At 34.7% G+C, this 22,481-nt stretch overlaps 1 protein-coding gene across 1 annotated transcript in view; it reads left to right on the top strand.

The window, feature by feature from the left end:
* Positions 1 to 22,481, top strand: part of LOC149075935 (DNA-binding protein SMUBP-2-like) — a 33,312-nt gene that overhangs the window by 1,068 nt on the left and 9,763 nt on the right. Inside the window, exons 2-11 of the mRNA XM_089243451.1 lie at positions 2,284 to 2,381; positions 2,705 to 2,874; positions 9,615 to 9,810; positions 12,077 to 12,186; positions 13,882 to 14,042; positions 17,920 to 18,120; positions 18,273 to 18,497; positions 19,289 to 19,386; positions 20,587 to 20,766; positions 21,572 to 21,687. Of these exons, the coding sequence (XP_089099577.1) occupies positions 2,305 to 2,381; positions 2,705 to 2,874; positions 9,615 to 9,810; positions 12,077 to 12,186; positions 13,882 to 14,042; positions 17,920 to 18,120; positions 18,273 to 18,497; positions 19,289 to 19,386; positions 20,587 to 20,766; positions 21,572 to 21,687 (1,534 nt within the window). The 5' untranslated portion in view covers positions 2,284 to 2,304. The remainder of the gene's footprint in view (positions 1 to 2,283; positions 2,382 to 2,704; positions 2,875 to 9,614; positions 9,811 to 12,076; positions 12,187 to 13,881; positions 14,043 to 17,919; positions 18,121 to 18,272; positions 18,498 to 19,288; positions 19,387 to 20,586; positions 20,767 to 21,571; positions 21,688 to 22,481) is intronic.

The following is a 22,481-nucleotide window of genomic DNA, read 5'->3' as shown; positions in this document are numbered from 1 at the left end:
AAAAATTATTTGGTCTCTGCCAGGCCTCAAACCCAGGCCCTCTTGCATACTGGGCAAACGTGCTACCATCTGCACCACTGGAGTAGAGACGTTAGTGTCCTCTACTTTGGCTAGAGCCCCTCTTAAGATCATCATGAAACCCCCAGGCCAAGTAATTTTTCTAAAGCCATTACTAGGAAAATTCTCAAAAATTTCATCCAGATTTCATTTTTGTGAGGCCACTGGACTGTGCTGTGGTGGGACAGCATTGAATGAGGACAGTATCGTGACTGATTGATTTGTATTTTCCCCCTCTCCCTTTGAAGAGCGCATTTGCAATCGCAAGGATTTACACTTATGTAGTCAGGCCTTAACTATTTCAATAGGGAAGTGGTCTGTACCGGGATTTTCCTCAATTCTTCTATGTCTGTGGCAGCCTTGTACAACGTATTCACCTATCCAAGAACACGAAGTACACACACACACCATATATGGATTTTGTGATTCCGTGTGTGTGTAGAAGCATTTTGACCTTGCACAGCCAAACACATGCTGCTTATAAGGAACAGTGCTATTGGTTATGAGATTAAGGTTTCATAAATGGGCACCATAAGGTTTCATCTTGTGGCACCTCAGGTTCCCAACATTTTAGCTCGAGCAGAACCCTTGATGATTACAAGCATATCCAGGTAAAATCCAAAGAAATGTGTATATTTTGTAACATTACCATTTAAGCCCCCCGCGGAAATGGTCCTTATTCTAGTCATTTTTAATCAATTTTAATTTTTTTTTACCTTATTTTGTTTCCTGGATCGATCGGCGGAATCATGCGTCTGCCAATCAGCCGCCATCTTTATTTTGGTTGGCAGATTCTGTGTTGTATTTTTTACAATATTCCCTTTTCTCTCATGAAGTTATGTAAATTAGATGCAAGCTCAATACCACACCTTCGATCTTGTGATTGGTTCTGTCATGAAGCATTGTGGGAACGCTCCTGTATAAAGACCAGATAAAGAGATGTGCACGACTACTACTTCTTCCGACTAATTTCCTGTCTTCGTTACTATGTGTCACGCCCTGTTGAGGTGTGAGCCAGATTCGTCCATATTCCTCTGCGGAACGAATTGGTAAATATTGGAATGTGCATGCCCGTGTTGTGAACCTAACATGAAGCTTGTTCCTTTGTAATGCGTGTTCTACTGCTGTCATCGACCACATATTTTTCGAACTATGAGTGAAGTGTAATGTTTGGTGATTTTACCGATTTAGGCCTGTTGCTCTCTGCAGATGGCCAGATGACTGGTTAACAAGGGAACTCCTCATCACATGACAAAGGAATAAAGGACATTTTGTGAAGTTTCCACACTTTAAGGCACTACGTCGGTGGCTCTCAAATTATTGTCAACCACAGCTCCCTTTGCACAATTCATGATTTATTTGCAGTTCCCCAGAATAGTTTGGTAGATATTTTCACATGTAAAAGAACCACTTCAAAGCATAAATAGGCGCACTAATCAATATCTGCAACTCACTGGGGCACCCAAACAAAGGGATTCCCCTAGGAGCTGTGATACATACTTTCAAGAACACTGCATCTAAGTAATGCAGTATTGCTTCTAGCTTTAAGTAGCTCTTTGTGATTACAATAATTTTTTTAATAAAACTGACAGTTTTTAGTTATTTTGAGGTCCACTAAACTCTTTTTTGTTTTTTATAAACATGCATCAATGCAACGTTTATATTTTCTTATTAACATTTGAAAAAAAAGCTTGAGAAAATGAATGCAGCTCTTATGCCTTGCCTATTGGAATTACATGAACTTGAATTAAAGTTGCATAAATGACAGCACATGACAATTCTATTTTAAATATTAATGCAACAGTAGGATATGTCCTGGCATCTGAAAAGGGTTTTGTGAACTATGTAGAGTTAATATTTGTTCAGCTTTACCTTTTGGTGCTAGAAATTGTAAACCTAAAACCGGATCTTTTTTACATATAAAGAATAGTGCAGTGTTTCCCAACCTTTTTGATGTCACAGACCACCTTTAGTGAAGGTCAATGCACTGTGAATTCCCCTCCCCCCATAGTGTTGGAAGGACAATTTCAATGCCCCCCCCACCCTAGAAAATTGAAAATTCACAATTTCACAATACAAAATGTGTCATTCATATAATGGTAGTAAATGGAAATGATGACGCAGACCCCTTACAACGTACTTGTTTTTTTCATGCTAATTGCAGTGTATCAAAGTGCTTTTTATTTCAAGTTGTGCTAAAAGATATATTGCCATACTCATCTACAGATTCTTGAAGAATTTGCCAAGATGGATGTTGAGGGATTCGTTGAGAGACACATCGAATTGCTTGAACTTGAAAAGTCTGCTGAAGCGGAATCAAGCATGTAAGAATTTTTTATTTGTATTTTAATTACTATTTTGCTGTAAACACAGAGGCGGGTTTAATGGCGTGCGCATCATGGGTCTCAACTTCTGAAGGGCCTGTAAAACCCCAACTTTACAATTTTTTATAATTTAAGGGGGATTCAATATTCTCCTCTTTGCCTGTGGTGTCAACTAACCTTGCCTTAAACCGTTTCTGTGTAAATATATTGTGGGCATTTCATTTTTTTCTTACTTTTTACTCTGTTTTTATTCTTTTGAGTATATTTTCATTATTTTTTCAAAAAATATTTAAACTTTTTTTCGGGAAAAAACTGTCTTTCAGACTTCTCAGAGAATGTGGCACAGTGTCTATGTCGCAAGTGCGGAGGAAAGGCTTGTCTTTCCCAAAGCTGCAGCTGATGCAAATATCCAGTGGAATGTTTGGTAGAACTATCCTGAAGTTTCAGCTTTCTGTAGAATTAGATTCAGTGAGATCCAGGGCAATCTCTGTTGGTAAGTTATATTATGAATTTAATTTGGGACCTTTTCAATTTGGGAGGTTGGAAAATATAGAATAAGATTGTACATTGTTATTTAAATCAGTTATTTTTTAATATAATACAGTGGAACCTCCAGGGCCGCCTTAAGAGCATCATGGGCCCCTGGGCCAATTGGTTTTCTTGAGACCCTACCTGAAACATTCTCGAAAATTTCAATTAGTTTTCATTTTTGTGAGGCCCTCTTCTCTTGAGGCCCCCAGGCCATGCCCGGGTGAGCCCATTCGTTAAGACGGCACTGGGAACCTCCCATAACAGATACTCTAGGTTAGCAGGCACTTTTTTAAAATCCTGTGGAGTAATGCTTCAGTGTATTTCATTATTAATACAAACTCCCTATTAGGGAACAACATTTCTAATCCCATGAATGCCTATTATTGAGAAGTTCCACTGAGTTCAATTTTTTCTGCTGTTTCAGTTTCTTTCCTCATTTTTTATGTTGGGTTTGTTAAATGCTCAAAAATGTTTGTGACAATATGTTTATCTACCTAGTGTGAATATCATACATAACTTTGTTTTATACAAATACAAATACAAATACAACGCCACAACAGGCAAAATGCCCAACGAGGCGGCTGATAAAAAGATGCCCATAAAAATATGGTTGTCATATGTTTCAAAAATACAGCAACCCAATTAAAAATGCAATTAACACAAATTACAAACAATATATACACATGATAAAATATTATACAATGCCCATAAAGAATACTTATGGTTGTCTTATTCTAAGAATGGATAGCTTCTCGATTTACCCCAACATGTTTATCGTATTTCTTTTTAAACGTGTTAATTGTGTTACAATTTACTACCTCCGGGGGTAAGCTATTCCATTTATTAACAACCCTATTGGAGAAAAATTCCCTGCGACACCATAACCTTGCATTGTCCCTCACCAATCGATACTGGTGTCCCCTTGTAAAAGCAGTCGATTGGCGGTGTACTAAAAGTTCATGGTCCATCCTATCCATCCCATTGAAAATTTTGAACACTTCGATCATATCTCCTCGACACCTGCGTTCATCCAATGTAAACATATTCAAAAAATGAAGTCTTTCTTCATAACTCAAGCCCTGTGTGCCAATAAGGACACGCGTAGCTCTTCTCTGCACCCCTTCAACCAAGTCTATGTCCCTCTGTAGGTATGGTCTCCAAAACCTTACAGCATACTCCAGTCCAGGACGAACTAAGCCTCGAAAAAGCGGAAGAATGACTTTAGGAGAACGCGAAGAGACCTTTTTGAAAATGAGACCAAGCATTCTATTCGATTTTTTGACAACCGCTGAACAGTGTTCAGAAAACTTAAGTCGCTCGTCAATGAGAATTCCCAAATCGGTGACTCTAGTTGCATCTGGGATAGTGACACCATTCAACTCGTAAGAGAACCGTGGGTTGTTCGAACCAAAATGAGCGACCATGCACTTATCTACGCTAAACGTCATGCTCCATTCATTTGCCCATGCTGCAATCTTGTTTAAGTTGGTTTGGAGCAACTCCCTATCGCTTTCATTCCCGATTACCCTCATTAGCTTCACATCATCTGCGAATTTGCTAGTAATTCCATCGATACCCTGATCGAGTTTATCGATAAAAAGTGAAAAAAGTATGGGGCCAAGGACACTTCCCTGAGGAACTCCACTTGTGACGTCTGTCCAACCAGAGAATTCCCCGTTCACCATAACTCGTTGCGACCTATCTCTTAACCACGATTCTATCCAATTCAGCAAGTTGCCCCCTATTCCAATCTCGTGTAAACGCTTCAAGAGTTTGCCATGTTGGACCCGATCGAATGCCTTCTGGAAATCAAGGTAAACAACGTCGACATTTTTGCTCTTACCCAAAGCCTTAGTCACGTAATCATAGAAGCAAAGGAGGTTAGTTACACATGACTTCCCCTTCCTGAACCCATGCTGATTATCCGACAATACATTATTCTCGTCTATCCACTTCACAAACTGCCTTTTGATGATAATTTCCAAAATTTTCGAGAGGGAGCTCGTCAAACTCACTGGACGATAATTAGACACCACTTCTCTACTACCCTTCTTAAATATCGGAACAACGTTAGCCAGTTTCCAATCTCTCGGGACGATACCCTCAGCAACACTACTCCTGTATATCTGTGCGACTGGCCCCAACAATTCATTAGCACCTTCCCTGAGAACCCTGGGATAGATATCATCTGGTCCTGGTGCTTTGCTTGCACATACATTTCTTAGAAGATTTAGGACCTCCACGTCTTCCACTTGAATATCGTTGAGCGTTTTATTACCCCATCTATGTCATAAACATTTTAAACAGTTTTTTTTACAGTATTTTCAAATTAAAACTTGAGTAATCTGTCTTCAAGTCACTATGGCAATTAAAAAGTTGGTATTGGTGGCTAAAATTCTGTATATGTGATTAATAAATTAGTCTGAAAATAACAAAAATTTTTTGAAATTCATATCAACGTCTCTACCAGTATGGAAGTGGGGGTTAACAAATTCTAGAAAAATAGAATTTTTCTTCCTCACTGTTTTTCTCAGAATTAAAAAAGCTTCGCTTCTAAGAAATTTGTCCATCTCACCCAAATTTTTTTACTATTAGTCAAGCCTTGTAGTACAGTTAAACTTTGTTCATGAAAACTCGTAAAAACTGTTGGAATTTTTTGCATTAACCAGATTTTATGTTAACAGATTAGATTAACATAACTGTTTGTTTCCAAAATGAGACAATTGTTTTATTAGCTCAGCAAATATTTGGCGAAATAACATAAGTTCATAAATGATTTCATCAATGTCAACTTCATCAAAATGTTTTTTATTTTAAGAAAAAAAGGATTGCTGCTTGAGACTTGATAAGTCAAATTAGCATTCCAGTTCAGTGATAAGAAAGCAAGCAGATTAAAAACTTCCCATGTCATGCTCACCATCATCTTACCCATTCACTGGGGCTGGAATTAGAGGAGGGCAAAGGGAGCAGTTGCCCTTGGTGGCAAACTTAAGGGTAGTAACAAATTTTATGGAAAAACAAAAACAAATCTTCATAAAATTTTCAAATTTTACAAGTGAGGGGGCAGCAAAATCATGTTCCTCCTCCCCACAAAAATCAGTTACATCCTGGCCATTCACCTCTTCTTCACAGTTTTTCAAAGGCCGGGATTACACTATAAAAGTTTGATAAAAGATCTTTTGGGAAACTTGAAAAAAGAACCATTAACCTTATTGGTAACATTTGAGCAAATTTAAGCAAAAAGCTTATTGGTTGTTTTCAAGTTTTGTAAAAGATGCTTTATCAAAATTTATAAAACTGGAAAAATGCAACCAATAAGCTTATTGGTTGTATTTGCTGAAATGTAACTGACATGGGCGTACCCAGCGAGGGGCAGCTGCCCCCCCCCCCAAAAAAAAAAATTGAAGTGTAGTAATTGACACACAACATAGACGTATCAATTTAGTACCGGTGAGCTGCACCCCTCTAGTTCAGATCCTAGGTACGCTCTTGGTAACTGATAAGCTTATTGGTTGTATTTGTGCTCAAATGTAACTGATATGCTTATTGGTTACATTGCTGGCCTAAGAAACATTGCATTCTGAAAAGATTACTTTTAAAATCTGATCCCTATAAAAATATTTTGAAAGACATGCATATTTTATCTATTCAGGTTGAAAAATTCTTTTACATTGAATGAAGCCTCATTTGAAAAGGTTGCCAAATCAAGTGTATATTGCAGTTTAGATAGAGAGGTTCTAGAATTTCTTTTGTATCACCCTAAATTTTATGACAAGGTTCCTTCACATTAACAAGAATCCACTGCATCATTTTTTTAAGCACCAAGCGCCTATGTCACCATGACATCTGTATTCACATATTTATCAGCTGACCCTATAAATACAAACATAGTACAGTAGAGCCTTAATTAAACAGAAATATTGTGCCTTTAATTAAATTGGGTAACAGACAAGCTCTGAAAAAGATCTGTGCTGATCACTGGTAAATTCATTAGAAAACAGAAAAGGAACTTTGGTGTATAATGGTAAATATAAGAATTATAAAAAAATATTTTCAAATCACCTTGTTTGATGGATTTTCTTACTCGTCATGTATTCAGGATTCGTACGGTGCTTAAAAACTCCTTAAAAAGTCATTAATTTTCATTTCTTTTTTAAGGGCCCTTAAAAACTCAAAGTCCTTCCAGCAGTTTCTAAAAAAAAAATCGACTTTACCCCGCTCTTGATTTTATCCCCGAAAATCGGATTGTGGTAACTGCAGCTCCTTATTCAAATTATCGGCCCCTCATCGGGCTTTTCATCGTGAAACCCCGATCATATCCTTGATCGTACAGCTGAAGATGGTTTACTCTAGTCCAGTGTTTCTCAACAACCGACAGCGGTTTCCGTTTTCAAAAAAGAAAAGAAAAAGTCACCACTGCAAGCAGCAGAAATTACTATGGTCGATTGTCATTGCGTCAAATCCTGATGTTTCGTGGGGAAAAAAAATTATTTCATGAATAAGAGCTAGTCCGCCGAATTATGAGAGTTAATTTGTGAATTTCGCTAAATAACGAGCGTTAAATCGCCAATTAATGAGTTCTAAATTGCCAAACATCGTGTTGAATGTCCTGAAATTTGCTCTCATTTTGCAACAATTTCTTTCTGAGTACAACTGAAAAAAAAGAAGATAAATTGAAAAACTTAATTTTAAAGAGTTTGTGTATGGTTTTGTGTATTTATTTGGTTGGAGGGTTAATATGGACCATTTGCTGGTTTATTAATTTTTCGTTTGCTTAGTTTGAGGATTCAATAAGTAGAGTAATGATTAAAAACTTCTACCTGTGTGAAAAAATAATTTTGTACTTATTAGTAACATTCATCATTCAAAATTATGGTGCACATTTTGTGTATAGGTGGCACAACAGTTTGCATAACAAAGCAATTGTTTACATAGGCCTTTTGTAGGTTTTGTGACTTTTATGATACCCAATAACATTCAATTGTGTTCTGTATTTAGGGCATGCAGAGGCATAAGCAATATTTACAATGCTCAGCAAAGAGCTTGAGAAATGAAGCAATAAATGAAAGTGCTTTATTTGTCAAAAACGATGACACTGGTGTTGAGCGCTAAAATTTAAACAGATCTTTTTGAAAAAGGGATGGACAATGCAGTAAAACTATTTGGTTCATCTTGAATTTTTTATATCAGACCTTGTAATTTACACATTTTGCACTGTGCTTTTGAAAGTGGTCTAGAAAGAGCATCATTTTTAAAAAGCTTACATGTCTTCATAATTTGCTGTGCGATTGGTGAAGAGAGTTGACAGACTGGACTGTGGTAGACTTCAAAAAAAAAAAAAAAAAGAAAAGGAATGTAATATATATTGTAAGGGAGACAGAAAAGAATTATCTGTGGTTGCTAATACCCTATTGTGGTCAAAAATTGTTTTTCTTACCAAATCATTTCTGTCATATAGCTCGAGTCAATCCTATAAGGTACTTAAATAGTGTGCTATGAATTTTTTTTTTAAATTAAAAAAAATTTTTTAGGGGATTTTTTTTATTATGGTATGATTATGTTGTCTAAGGTGCGTACTCAGAAAAGTTTACTTTAATCAGGAAGGGGAAGTCATGTGTAACTAACCTCCTTTGCTTCTATGATCACGTGACGAAGGCTTTGGGTAAGAGCAAAAATGTAGATGTTGTTTACCTTGATTTCCAGAAGGCATTCGATCGGGTCCAACATAGTAAACTCTTGAAGCGTTTACACGAGATTGGAATTGGGGGCAACTTGCTGAATTGGATAAATTCGTGGTTAAGAGATAGGTCGCAACGAGTTACGGTGAACAGGGAATTCTCTGGTTGGACAGACGTCACAAGTGGAGTTCCTCAAGGAAGTGTCCTTGGCCCCATACTTTTTTCACTTTTTATCGATAAACTCGATCAGGGTATCGATGGGATTACTGGCAAATTCTCAGATGATGTGAAGTTAAGGGGGGTAATCGGGAATCAAGGCGATTGGGAGTTGCTCCAGACCAGTCTAAACAGGATTGCAGCATGGGCAAATGAATGGAGCATGAGGTTTAGCGTTGATAAGTGCATGGTCGCTCATTTTGGTTTTACACAGGCTTGAGTTATGAAGAGAGACTTCATTTTTTGAATATGTTTACATTGGATGAACGCAGGTGTCGAGGAGATGTGATCGAAGTGTTCAAAATTTTCAATGGGATGGATAGGATGGACCATGAATTTTTAGTACACCGCCAATTGACTGCTTTTACAAGGGGACACCAGTATCGATTGGTGAGGGACAATGCAAGGTTATGGTGTCGCAGGGAATTTTTCTCTAATAGGGTTGTTAATAAATGGAATAGTTTACCCCCGGAGGTAGTAAATTGTAACACAATTGACACTTTCAAAAAGAAATACGATAAACATGTTGGGGTAAATCGAAAAGCTATTCATACTTAGAACAAGACAACATAAGTATTCTTTATGGGCATTGTATAATATTTTATCATGTGTATATATTGTTTATAATTTTTGTTAATTGCATTTTTAATTGGGTTGCTATATTTTTGAAATATATGACATCCATTCTTACCTTTAGGGTAATTTTACTTTTTCTAATTTTTTGAGGGCCTTTTTTGGGAGCCCTGGATAATGCTCTTTCTGACATGAAAATCAGCCATGCTCATTAATGTTATATTCAAAATTTTAGGTGACATAGCTGCTATTTTCCAGCGATCAGAGGATGGGGAGAACAAAGTGCTAATGACAGGAGTGGTAGCTGAAGTTAGCTCAGTATCAGTAGCCTTGACAGCTGAGGAGGGTCCTGATGGTGTGACTATCTCAGATAATCAAGAGTATCATATTGTGAAGCTGGTTGATGATGTGGTGTATAGGCGAATGAAAAGGTAAGCTGTGTGTGTGTGTGTGTGCATGGTTTTGTAGACAGGTTTTGTATTATTTCCATTATTGGTCTTCAAGAGATAGAAATATGCCACAAAAGACATTGTGATGTATGCTTGTAGCTAAGGGAGTAAAGTATGTTATACACAGACTGGCGGCTTTACCAACTATGCATTGAATCAGACAAGTTAGAAAATGCATTCTATGATGTGTTGATAAGATAAATTTAAATGTTTCAATTATGTTCCAACAATATCTAGCAAACACTTAAAATTTAGTAATTAGTATTTACAGTGCTGAATTTTTGGAAGTTTTATATTATCCTAAGATGACATAACCAAAGTTTTTATGACCAAAACAACTTCAGTTGTTGTTTTTATTTTTGATAACTTGCTGCACATATATGTGTGCAGCAAACTTATCAACAAAGATGAGTTTGTTGTCTTTCCATCTGGAATTAAATCCTAGCCCTCCTGCAGTCTGGGCAAGTGCACTGACACTTTGAAGATTTCAAAAGAACCGGGGTTCGATTCCCAGCAGAAACAACAAACTTTTCCTTCCGAAATTTGTCTCAGCATTAATGTTTGAAAAGTCTCTTTGATGGGTTGTGGTCTAGAAAATAGCATCTCTTTCTTTATACTTTACATTTATTTTTCAATTTCTGGTTCTATGCAACCATTTTAACCCTAGAACAATAACTTCATGTCTCAGAAATGTACATGTATAGGCAGAGCCGGTTCTGGACATTTTTCAAGTGTAAGTGAGTAATATTTCTTCAGTGCCCTAAAAAATTGGCCCCCCTTAGTTGGCACCTTCTGCAGTCATGTAGTTCGTAGGATTCTAGACCCAGCCCTGCGTATAGGCAGCTAACATAGTTTTTATTTTAGTTAGTATTCTAAGGTTTATATATCAGCCGTCTTGTTGGGCATTAGTTAACGTCAGTGTTTTAGAACTTGTCCAGTGCTGTTATTTTCTGTGATTATCTGAGTAAATTTTCGAACATACCTTAGACGTCAAGTGATATGGCAGTTATAAGTTGCAAACGGAAAGATAACACTCTAAGTACTTGTATATGTGAGAAAGTTGAACTTTGAAAAAGCTAGAATGCACAACACAGGTACGAATGCTGTCTGAAGAATACAAAATCATAAAATGGACCATTCATACAATCTTTAGGAATGAAAAAAATATTTTTCAGTTTTTTTCGGACAGTGACTAACTGAAAGAGAATGAGAAAAGAAAAACAATACTCTCTATTGAAAACGACCACTGAATTAGGTTATGATAAAACGGTTCCAACAACAAGCTAGAAGAGACTGATTCAGATAGTGATGAAAATGGAGGGTGATAAAAGAGCAAAGTGAGCTCCAATAAATCGGGTTATTTGTTTAGATAGTGTAATTGAGGGCAGGGCCGTCTTAAGAGCATCATGGGCCTCCGGGCCAAGTGATTTTTCTGAGGCCCCCGGGCTGTGCCTGGGTGCCCATGTGTTAAGACAGCACTGATTGAAGGCCTGGAATATCGACAATCGCAACAGTGGAAGAGGTAATGACTAAAATTCGAGCAAAGCTAGAAGAACAATTGAAGTACATGAAACAACATAAAATCATGCATATGTTTTGAGCAACTCTTACAAAAAAATTTTGAATAGCAAAGTAATTTTTTTTCTAGGTATAACTTAACAGTATGCAAATTATATAAAAATTTTGTTTTTTTAAAATTAAATTATCTGTTACTATACACATATATATTGCTTTATTAATTTTTGCTCGAAGGAAAACCATGAATTAAAGTGCTCAAATAGGTACATTACTGCTTTAAATAAAAAAACGTTTGGAAATATATGAACAAAAGTATAACATATAATCCAGAAGATTCCCTAATCCGGAATCATCTAGGTCCAGAGGAGTACAGTTTTGAGAGGTCCTACTTTATTAAATTAATTATTTAATGGAAGCAACATAAGTTGTGCAAGAGTGATATAATAGGGGATATTTAAAATTATGATGGAGTTTAAAAAGTTTAAAATGACATTTAAGCTAAAACCATACTTTAAAAATTTTTAGAGCTACTTTGAAGATTGATTTGTTGGCAAAAAAAGCCATAATCTACATGCATTTGTGTTGTATTCAGGGCATATAGTAGTTATTCATGGTATGTATCAGTGGTGAGCATTTAAAATCTCAGATTTATTTTCAGATATTCATTCAGTATGCATTATATATTTAAAAAAACTATGCTTATAAATACACATTTTTTTTTCTTTCGAAGAGCTTTGCAGTTGATCAGAAAAAGAATGAGAGAAGAAGATGGCAATGAAATGGTGCATGCTCTTTTTTACAAGATTCCTGCGAGCAGAATTGATCTCAATCAGTTGCCTGGTGAGGGGAAAAAATCTCATTAACCAAATTTGAATAGTTATCAACCGTTATATATATTATATATGGCACAAAATAGTAATGTAATAGTGCATTAAGTGATGAGACACAAATTTCAATGAAAGAAGTTATTATTTCGATTTGAATACATCTTATGAATCAGATAGATGTTAGTTTGGAAACTGGAGAGATCAAGACAAAACCAGTGTTAAGTGGCACCTTATAAAATCTAAGACCTAAAAACTGCGTAAAAACAAAATTAGGTGCACAGAAATGACAATAAGTGATTCGAAACAATTCTAGGGAAGTTTCACACAAAAGAAAGAGGAATGTGGAAACATTTGGCCAATAATCCCAAACAGATAAAATTGATATCATTGAATAGATCTTTTTGAGACAAATTGAACAGAATCTCATTCCTTGGGGCTGTAATGCTCATAGCCAATAAACGGGTTTTAAGATCTTGCAGTTATGGCTGAAAATTCACAATTTCTTATAGCTTTGCTAATAAGAATAGTTAATTCCGAACTGAAATAGGTGGCATGGCTATCATAGGATACATCTGGTGAGACAAGTCCAGTGACATCCTATGCACCAGTGTTTTTGAACTTGTGTGAATACTCTGCAAGAGTTCCTCGGAATAATTTTCATTTACTACCATATGTTATAAAAAGCAATGCATTTTGGATTTTATGGGAAAGGTGCATCAAAACTGACCTTCACTACAAGAGGTCAGTGACATTAACAAAGGTTGGGAAAGATTACCATACACTGTGGTAAGAAGAGACAGCTAATAGTGAAAAATGCTTAGGTGAGACAAAAAAAAAAGAAAGAAATGCTAACAATATCCCCGTTCAGTTCAGTGACAAGAGAAAGAGCTTGCAGACATCAGTCATCAACAGAGGGAAGCATCATTCTGTTTTGAAACTCTTTACCAATCAGTAAAATTTCAGTGAATATATGGACCAGTTGCCAATAATGTAAATCTTTTATTTATGTTATCCATATCTAATTTCTGCAAAGAGATGAAATTGTGGTAAAACATTGTCTTAAATCTCTAGTTATTTGAGTGGTGCCAAATTGACCTATTCACATAAAACATTTATAGGTGTGCTTCTGTAATAGGTGTGAATCTGTAATTTTTGTTTTTGGTTAGTTTTTGATTTTATTTTGATTTGTAACATAAATTAATACATTAATTTAACAAAAGCTGAGAATTTCATAAACTAAGAATTTTCAGTGGAATTCCTATGAATAATGTGTAAATTCCACGTGGCCTTTTAACACCAAATGAGAAATAATAAATTCATCATGTATTTACACACAAATTAAAATTTTTTTTTTTAGCATATGCCTCTTTTTATACGTTCAAACACTTAGGTTACAGAGCAGTTCCTCACTTTTCCCCTGTTTCGGGGGGGAGGGGGGATTGCGTGCAAATATACCAGGGGGCTAGCCAGAAATTTTGTTCGGGGGGGGGGGGCCAAAGTGACAGAACAATGGATTTGGCTGTCTTTTTCCCTTTTTTTGGTCATTTTCTCACATTTCGGGGGGGAGGGGGGACCAGACTCCCAAGTCTCCCCCCCCTCTCGCTACGTCCTTGAAATATACCAACCCTAATGTAGAAGAGGAATGACATGAATTTTTGTGTGAACTATTTTTTGAAATTCTTAATTATTGATTTAAATTTATTTATAGAGATTAATTTCTTCAATATAAATTTGAATGAGAAACAGAGAGAAGCCGTAAAGTTTGCATTGTGCCAAAATGAAGTTGCCATAATCCATGGTCCACCAGGTACTGGGAAAACAACTACTTTAGTTGAACTCATATTACAAGTGGTTAAACTAGGCTACAAGGTAAAAAAAGTTATATTCTTATACAAAACATATTTTCCTGATTATGTTGTGTGGTTAAATGTTTTTAATGCAATCAAATACCCAAGACAAGTTTCTTCAGTTACAGTTGCTTGGCACTGATGTCAGTCTCAAAAGAGTTTTAATCTCTTTAGACTCTTTTTAACAGTTGAACCCATAACTAATTACATAAAGAAAGTTTCTAGTTAACACTGGGCTAACAGATTATTGGGTAAACGTGGTTTACTCCCCCCATTGTGAGTTTTGACCTGACGATAATACAACACAGAATATAAAAATCATTTTTGTATTCACCCATTAAAATAATGGTGAATGAAATATGTGTAATTCTGCAATATGTCTAGGCACTAGCATGTATTGAAAATGTGTGGGAACTGCAATGGATTCAGTTTCTGTATTGTCTCTGCACAGTAAACAGGCTTTACAGAAGGAAATAAAACAGGTCATCACTGGCAAACATAATGACACTGCATTATAGTCAACCATGAAAAGACAGTGGTTCTCAAACTTTAGATACCCAATGGTGATGTTTTAACTTACAAAAGAATTAAGCATAAATAGGCACACAAATGAATATCTCCAGCTTTCCACGGCACCCCTGACAAAGGTTTGCGATGATCCTAGGAGCCACAACGCATACTTCGAGAAACACTGCTGCTAGAGATCCACAACATGACTGAGCAAGATGGCTCCCACAGACATGGAAATCCAAACACTTAGTGACATCATGTCACACATCATCTTATGTGTTCCCAACCTCTTGATCATAACAATATGACAGTTTCACAGCATACCATCAACCATAACATGCAGTTGCACAGATTTGAAATAATCTTTAATACAGAATATTTTGTGATTTTTATTGAATGCATCACAGAATATTGAATGGCAAATCAAGATGTTGTAGTTAAAAAACCAAATTCCTTTTTTAACTATACTCAATGATCAGGGTTAGGTTTTGGCTGGCAAAAAGTGGTAAAAATGAAAAAAAATGGCAGGAATATGAAAAAAAAAAATATATAAACATTGTGAATGCTAATTATCACTTATTAGAACTACTATGTTGATGGATATAGTTTTCACTATTTATTTATCTATTTGTTTTCATATTTCTATTAATATTAGTGAAAAAGGTGTGTATATATATACAAGTATATATATATATTTATTTATTTATGTGTGTGCATGCAATATCTCTTGCAGGTGCTTTTTTATATTTTTATATTAGTTAATTAATAGTTTTAGTTATATAAGTTATTTTCTCTTTTCTACAAAAAAATCTACATGCCATCATAGGCAGAGATAGACTTGAAAGTTTGGGAGGGTGCAAAACGGTCATCACAGCTGGGGGGGGGGGCAAAGGATGTAAATTCATATATACACATATACATTAGATCAGTACACTACACCTTTGATGCTGTGGGGGGGGGGGGGGCATATCTCCGCCCATACATGCCATAAAAAAAAGAACTTTGCTTTTAATCTTTTCATTCACAGTTGTTTGTGCATAGCATATTCATAGTTTGTTGGCAATGTAACATTTCTTATACGAGGTGATGAATTTAAATTTTGGTTGATGCAAATATTAACGTGAGGAGTAGGGAAAAGATTATGTCTACAAAAATCCGGAACACCAGGCTTATAATTGTGCTTCCCTATTATGCGCTTTTATCCTGGCTGTGGTAGCTTTGTTACCTTGTATGCTCATATATATCTGCGAATTTCTCACATTTTGCCAAGATTTTGCCATTTATTTTTATAACCCTTGGGAATAATCGTTGTGTTATTTGATGTTAAAGTAGCAAGCTATTGTAATGTTAAGATTCCTGATAAAAAAAAAATGTCAAAAAAGTCCTAACAAAAAGTTTGAAATTAAAATATTGCAATGATAGTGATGTTTACTTTGAAAGAATTGCAACAAGCACTAACTTCACTGACCTCTATCAAAACTAAGCAGAAATTTTCTATACTCCTGGGATACAACTCCAAAATTTATTCCTTCTTTCTACAGCCTCTATATTAGTAGTTTTAAAAGATTTCCTACAAAAGATATAAGCAGCTGTGCCATAGAGTCTGGGTTTTTGGTTTTGGTTGGACTAAGGGTGTGCTGTGGTAAATGCTAGATAGAAAAAACTGTTCTATATTCATTGCACATTTATGTTATAATTCATGTTGATTGGTTTCATTAAGAAAAGATACATGTTTTATTAAGAACTAGCTATAATACCCAGCGTTGCCCGGGTTTTCTTCAATGAGGCTTTTTTGGATCACGTGATATCTCCCTCTTTGAGGGACATGCAAACCGTGTTCAAGTTCACCAATATGGCGACTTCCTGCACGACTCATGAAAGAAACAAATCTAGATTTAAAGAAACGTAAAAATAAATATATATATTTTTCTTTTTTTAAAGGGTGTGCTAAGTATTTCGATCCCCCCCCCCTTTGAACTTCAAGTTATCCATCTCTGCCTGTTTCTGCTTCAAAAAATGCTTAATTAAATCTGTGGAATTTTTTCGATGTACTTTTTACGGGCTCATAATCAATTTTAAAGCAACCTAAACTATATGAATTTATGCAGTTGAATATCAAAAGACAATACGAAGACATTAATTTTCATGCTTGAGAAGATATAAATAAAAAGTTGAAATCAATGTTATTGCATGGATATCATTATATCTGGCTAATTACTTCATATCTAATTTTGTGGGCTTCGCATACCTTTAAGCAAACTCAATATTTCAAAAATTGAGTATTTAATACAATTTTTAAAATTATTGATATGACAGGAAAACCCCACCAAATTTCAACATTTCTACATTAAAATCGGCAATTTTAACACTGATTGCTATGAGGATCACCCCTTTCCTTGACCCTCAAAGCGATGCTGATGATGATTATGACGTCATTCAAAAAACTTCATTACTGGGAGTATTGAAAATGTGGTAAACCATTATAAAGGCATAAATATTATACATATACTGACAGCCTTGAAGAAATGACAAACCATTGTAAAGGTATATACACGTCTTAAACACGTCTTAAACACATTGCTAGGGAACCACGGTAACCAAAGTAAACGTTCTGAAAGTGATTGCTGAGGCCCAAAAACCATTGTTGCCCGACAGTTTTTTGCCCATTTGGGGCATTTGTCCTGCTTTGATGAAATTTTAAAGTAGCATATGGTTTAAGTTGGGTCCCGTTTGGTATATATGCAAAATTTGGCGGCAATCGATCTAAAATTGTAGATTTGTATAGAGAACATTCACAAACACAGACAAAAAATCAATTTTATATATATAGATGTGTTAACGAGCAACCTGCTTGGCAGAAATGGTTTTTATTGATATTTATCTCCACCCCCCCTTTTTTGTCTGATTGTGAAGAAAACAGCTGAATCCAGAGGTAAGAAAACACTAGTTTTAAATGTTTCAGCTTTGTAAAAGTTAGGATTTTCCGAACTTGTTTCATGAAAGTAAAAGTTCAAATTTTTTCAATTTTTGCCATCGACAAAGATAGGGCAAAACTATTTTTGACAGGGTGGTATTTTCTATGGTTTTACCACAGTTTTTTTTCCATTATGACAAAAACTTTCCAACATTGTCAATGATTAATCACAGATACTTGAGTTATGTGGATTTTAGATTTACATCATCAAAGTATCTCCAAACTATTGATATTGTTTTATTAAAACTATATTATATTATTTTGGACTGCATAGTATTTGACTGTATTTTGGTACTCTAATTCATATTTTCATTTGTTTTCAGTGATTAATTTGTAAAAGCACCCAAGTAAATCACTTAAGAAAATCCAGCTTTTTGCAAAAATGACTATTTAAAATTTTGTTTTCTGTGCATAGGTTCTTGCATGTGGCCCATCTAATGTTTCTGTCGACAACTTGGTAGAAAAGCTGTCTGAGTATAAAGTTCGAATGGTCAGATTAGGTCACCCAGCTCGATCCTCTCAGAGTGCTCACTGTCATACTCTAGATGCAGCGATTTTATCATCATATGATCGCACTATAATTCAGGATATCAAAAAAGACTTGGATTCTTTGAAAGTGAGAGAAGTTGAATATGGTATAAATATAAAATTTTTTAGTCATGAGAAAGAGTTGAATAGATTGGTGATTTCCATCTCTATATATTGGTTTTCCCCCCCTCCATTTTGGTTTGTGCTTCTGTGGAGTGAATGACATTTTCTTTCTCCTAGGCTGAAATCAGAAAAGAGAAGAACAAAGATATTAAAAAAGCTTTGTCAAGAAAAGCTCGCGATCTTTCGAGGGACATGTTCATTAGAAAGGATACTATTACTCAAGGTATCTTGAAAAACTCGGATGTTGTGCTGTCAACAATAAGCACTGCTAATCGGGACAGCTTACTCAAATGCTTGCCAGAGGATTTCTTTGATGTTGGAGTTATTGATGAATGCTCCCAGGTAATTCAGTGAATTATTCTGTGTGTGTGTTACTTATATTGTGTGTGTTACTGTATATACTACGTGTATGTGTTTGTGTACTACATTTATCTAATAACTTTTTGGTTAATACTTAGAGTAAAACTAAGTTTTTGATGAAATTAATCAGTAGAAATTGCATTACAATCAGACTAGTTGCGCCTTGTAGCAGATTTTTATTTTTAAAAGACAAAAAAAAAAAAAAATAATAATAATAATTATCCGGAAGACATTTTGGTGCAAGCTATTAGAAATAATTAAAAATTGTCTCTTAAATATTTTAAATTGAAATTTTACAAATAAATTCATTTTTAATGTATTATGATTTTAAAGCTTTGAATGATTTTAACCCTACCCCCATCATTTTTGTTTGAATCTGAGGTTAATAAATAAATAAAATAATGCTGGCACTTAAAAGATAAAGCGTGGAATTTTAAGACACCTTTTTTAAATGTTCAAATAATAGAATTACACAAATTTTATTCAAGTTTTATAAGATTTTAGGCTAGGAGAGACAGAAAGGAAATAATGATGTGGCATGTATATTTGTAATTCACTGATTGAATTACAATTTTTTTTGCATGTTCTCCAATTTTAATGAGTTTAATAAAAGATTTCTGACATCAATAAAAACTAATTTTGTTAGACAACAAATGGAAGTCTAAACAGCTCTTTGAAAATGGTTTTGTTGGAATCAGAAAATAAGATTCTAAATTTTGTGTTTCAAATTATATTTGTGGCTTACTTAGTTTATTACTTTTTTATTTTTTCAGGCAATAGAGGCTTTGTGTTGGATTCCACTTTTGCAAGTTAAAAAATGCATACTTGCTGGAGATCACTTGCAACTTCCTCCAGTTATTAATTCTGTTGAGTAAGTACTTGCATTACCTGATTGAATAGAACCTCTGTATCTCAAAATTCTTTATCTTTGAAAAACTCCATTTCAAAAAACAACAACAGCCACCACCAATCAACTGCAGGAAATAGTTTTATTAATGCAAATTTGCATTTTTAGCAGAAATATTGAAAAATAAGTTTTCTTATATTCTGTTTTTTTCCCGTAAAAACTATTTCCCGAAGATTCTATATCTAGGAATTTCTGTTGCTCCCAGCAGTTTAAAGATAGAAAGGGTCTACTGCAATGAAAATAAATTTTGATCAGTTATTATACAGGGTGCATAGCAAACGGGGGGGGGGGGGTGGTATGGCATGTTACTGGCAAACCATTGATTCTAGAGGTATACTTCCAATTAGAAAAAGCTTCCAAATAACATGTAGTAGTCAGATATAGTATGTAATTCACGTTTTAAGGGGTTGCATAGTTATTAAAATTAAAAAAGTTAATGTTTTATACAGTCCCCGTGTGCCCAGAAACCCAGCTAGGAAGTTGTTGCTCTGTCTCTCCTGATGAAAAAAAATCAATGTTTTTAAGTGCTGAGATATTCGAATTCGAAAAATTGAAAGAAGTTGGGAAAAAAAACAGCTCTAAATGCGGAAAAAATTGAATTGTTTTACTGGCATTTAATGCTATTTTTTTCTCAGTATTTCAAATTTAAATATCTCAGTGAATATTGCACTTAAAAACGTGGAATGTTTTTATTTGGCATTAGGATAAACAGGGCAACAAATTTCTAATTAGAAGTTAGGGGGCAAGGAGACTATAAAAAGTTACTTTTTTATCTTGATAGCTGTATAACCTCTTGAAACATGAATGACATATCTGAGTACTTCACATTATGTGTAAACTGTTTCCCCCTGTATAGTTTGTAGACAGTCAATGAATATGGGGAAGAAAATATCATTATTTTATAAATTTTATTAAAAGATCTCAATTTCAGTGAATATTTAAATGAGTTGATTCAATGAAATTTCAAAGAGTATTTATAGCTAATAAAAATAAATAAAATTGGCTAACATGTTATACATGAGCTTGAATTTTTATCTCTAGTTCTTTCTCTTGAATGTTTCTCATTAAGAACTTTGAACAACTGTTTCAGTTTGTTGCATAATATTTGTTAAGATAATATTGAAACTTTCAAACTTCTCTTTAAATATTTTTCACAACATCTAGGGCAAAAGATGGCCTCATGGAGACTCTTATGGAAAGACTTGTGAACTTTTACAAGGATGATGTCACTCGCATGCTTACACTTCAGTATCGTATGAACTCATTAATCATGAACTGGTCTTCTAAGCAACTATATGACTCTAAGCTGGAAGCACATCCTTCTGTTGCATCACATCTTCTATGGTAGGGAATATTTTAACTAGCAGATATTGAAAGTGAATTTGTAATAAGTATTCTAGGACGTTCTCTCCTCTTTTTTGGCATCATCCAGTGCTGTCTTAACAGATGGGGCCCTCCTGGGCATGGTCTAAGGCACCAAGTGCATTAGGGCCTCATAATAACAAGATTTGGTGCAAAGATTTTCGAAAGAAAGCATAGCCTTTTCTAAGTAGGTACTTTCAGCTAATTAAAGACCCAAAATATCTCTTTGCCTGAGGGGGACCCCCCATGGTGCTGTTAAGACAGTCCTGGTGTCAGTGGATTGAATTTCATGTTAACATGAACTAATAAAAAGAAAAGTGTTTTGCATCCCCAGGTTCCATTGCAAAAATTGTTTGTCTTATCCAATCACCCCGCTCATTTTGGTGATTGACACACTGTTTAATACAGTAAAACCCCTTTTTTAGGAACACCGGCAGGAGCAAAAAAAAAATGTCTATAAAAGAGGGGTGACTGTACCCTATCAAGGAAAATTAATGTTTAGCTGTAAAAGGGAGTTCACCGTTAAGAGCGGTTTTACTGTATTATTATGCATGACTTATACACATATATTGCACATTATATTTGGGGATATTGAACAATTAATGATTTATTAAGCAAGCCAGTCAGTGACATTGAATATTAATTAAATCATCAGTATGGAATTAGCATTAGAGCATTGGGCTATGAACTTTAGTCTATTGACTTTATTTGAAAATGACTGGTTAAGCCATAGGTGAATTGCGTAAAATATATTTTTGAGTTCATTTTGTGACTTCTTGATTTTTAGTGATCTGCCGGGTGTTGAAGATAATGATGACACCTGCGTCCCATTACTTCTCATTGATACCCTTGGTTATGACACTGGAGAAATTGAGAATGAAGATGAGTCAAAGGGAAATGAAGGTAATTTTCTACCATTTGTGTGAATTAAGTTTTTACATCCTTTTTGTTAGGTGTAGCCTATTATAACTCAGGGCCAACAAATTCAGTAAATTAAAACGGTGGAAAAAATGCATAAACAAATCATTTTTAAATTTTTATATTATAAGTTAGGTTTGATGACCAAGTCCTAGAATTATCAGAAATTTATCAAAAGAATTTAAGATAATCTGTCTGAATGAATATAAATAGTCAATTATTTATTTCATTTTGTAAATCATTTTGTATTCTTTATGTGTGTATATATATATTTAATGCTGATGTTGCAGTTTTTAACATCCGTTTGAAGATTGCTCATATGTGAGAGTAAAAGATTTAACCACATTGTTTAAAAGATTTTTTAACTATTCAAATGACATTTTAAATTTATTGTTGAAGTAAATACTTTTTTCCTACTATCAATAGAAATTTCTAACATGCAATATGACATATGCAGACCTGTCGACTCTCCGGATTTAGTCTCCATCAAACCAGACACGACCCATCCGGATTGTCTGGCAATGCCGGATTTTTTAAACGTTTACAGGGTTTCCGGGTTTTAATAATATATTGCAGGGTTTGATGAAGAGAAAAAAAACTGAAGAAAAAAAATCAAATTATTTTTTTGGTTAAACAATAAAAATTTGTATTAAATAATCAAAATATTCTTCAGGTATACGTATCGTCGAACATGTTTTGTTTTTCTTCTACAGGTATCATCAATATTCAAACTTTAATTGCAATACCAGAATAGGGGGCGCTTGCGACAACATCTTACA

Source organism: Pholcus phalangioides, unplaced genomic scaffold, assembly GCF_987345545.1.
Source record: "Pholcus phalangioides strain wild (caught in Gottingen) unplaced genomic scaffold, Ppha-v1.0 ptg000015l_1, whole genome shotgun sequence".
NCBI classification, from domain to species: domain Eukaryota; kingdom Metazoa; phylum Arthropoda; class Arachnida; order Araneae; family Pholcidae; genus Pholcus; species Pholcus phalangioides.
Note: the sequence above shows the minus strand (reverse complement) of the source record. Positions and strands in the feature narration are given on the sequence as shown.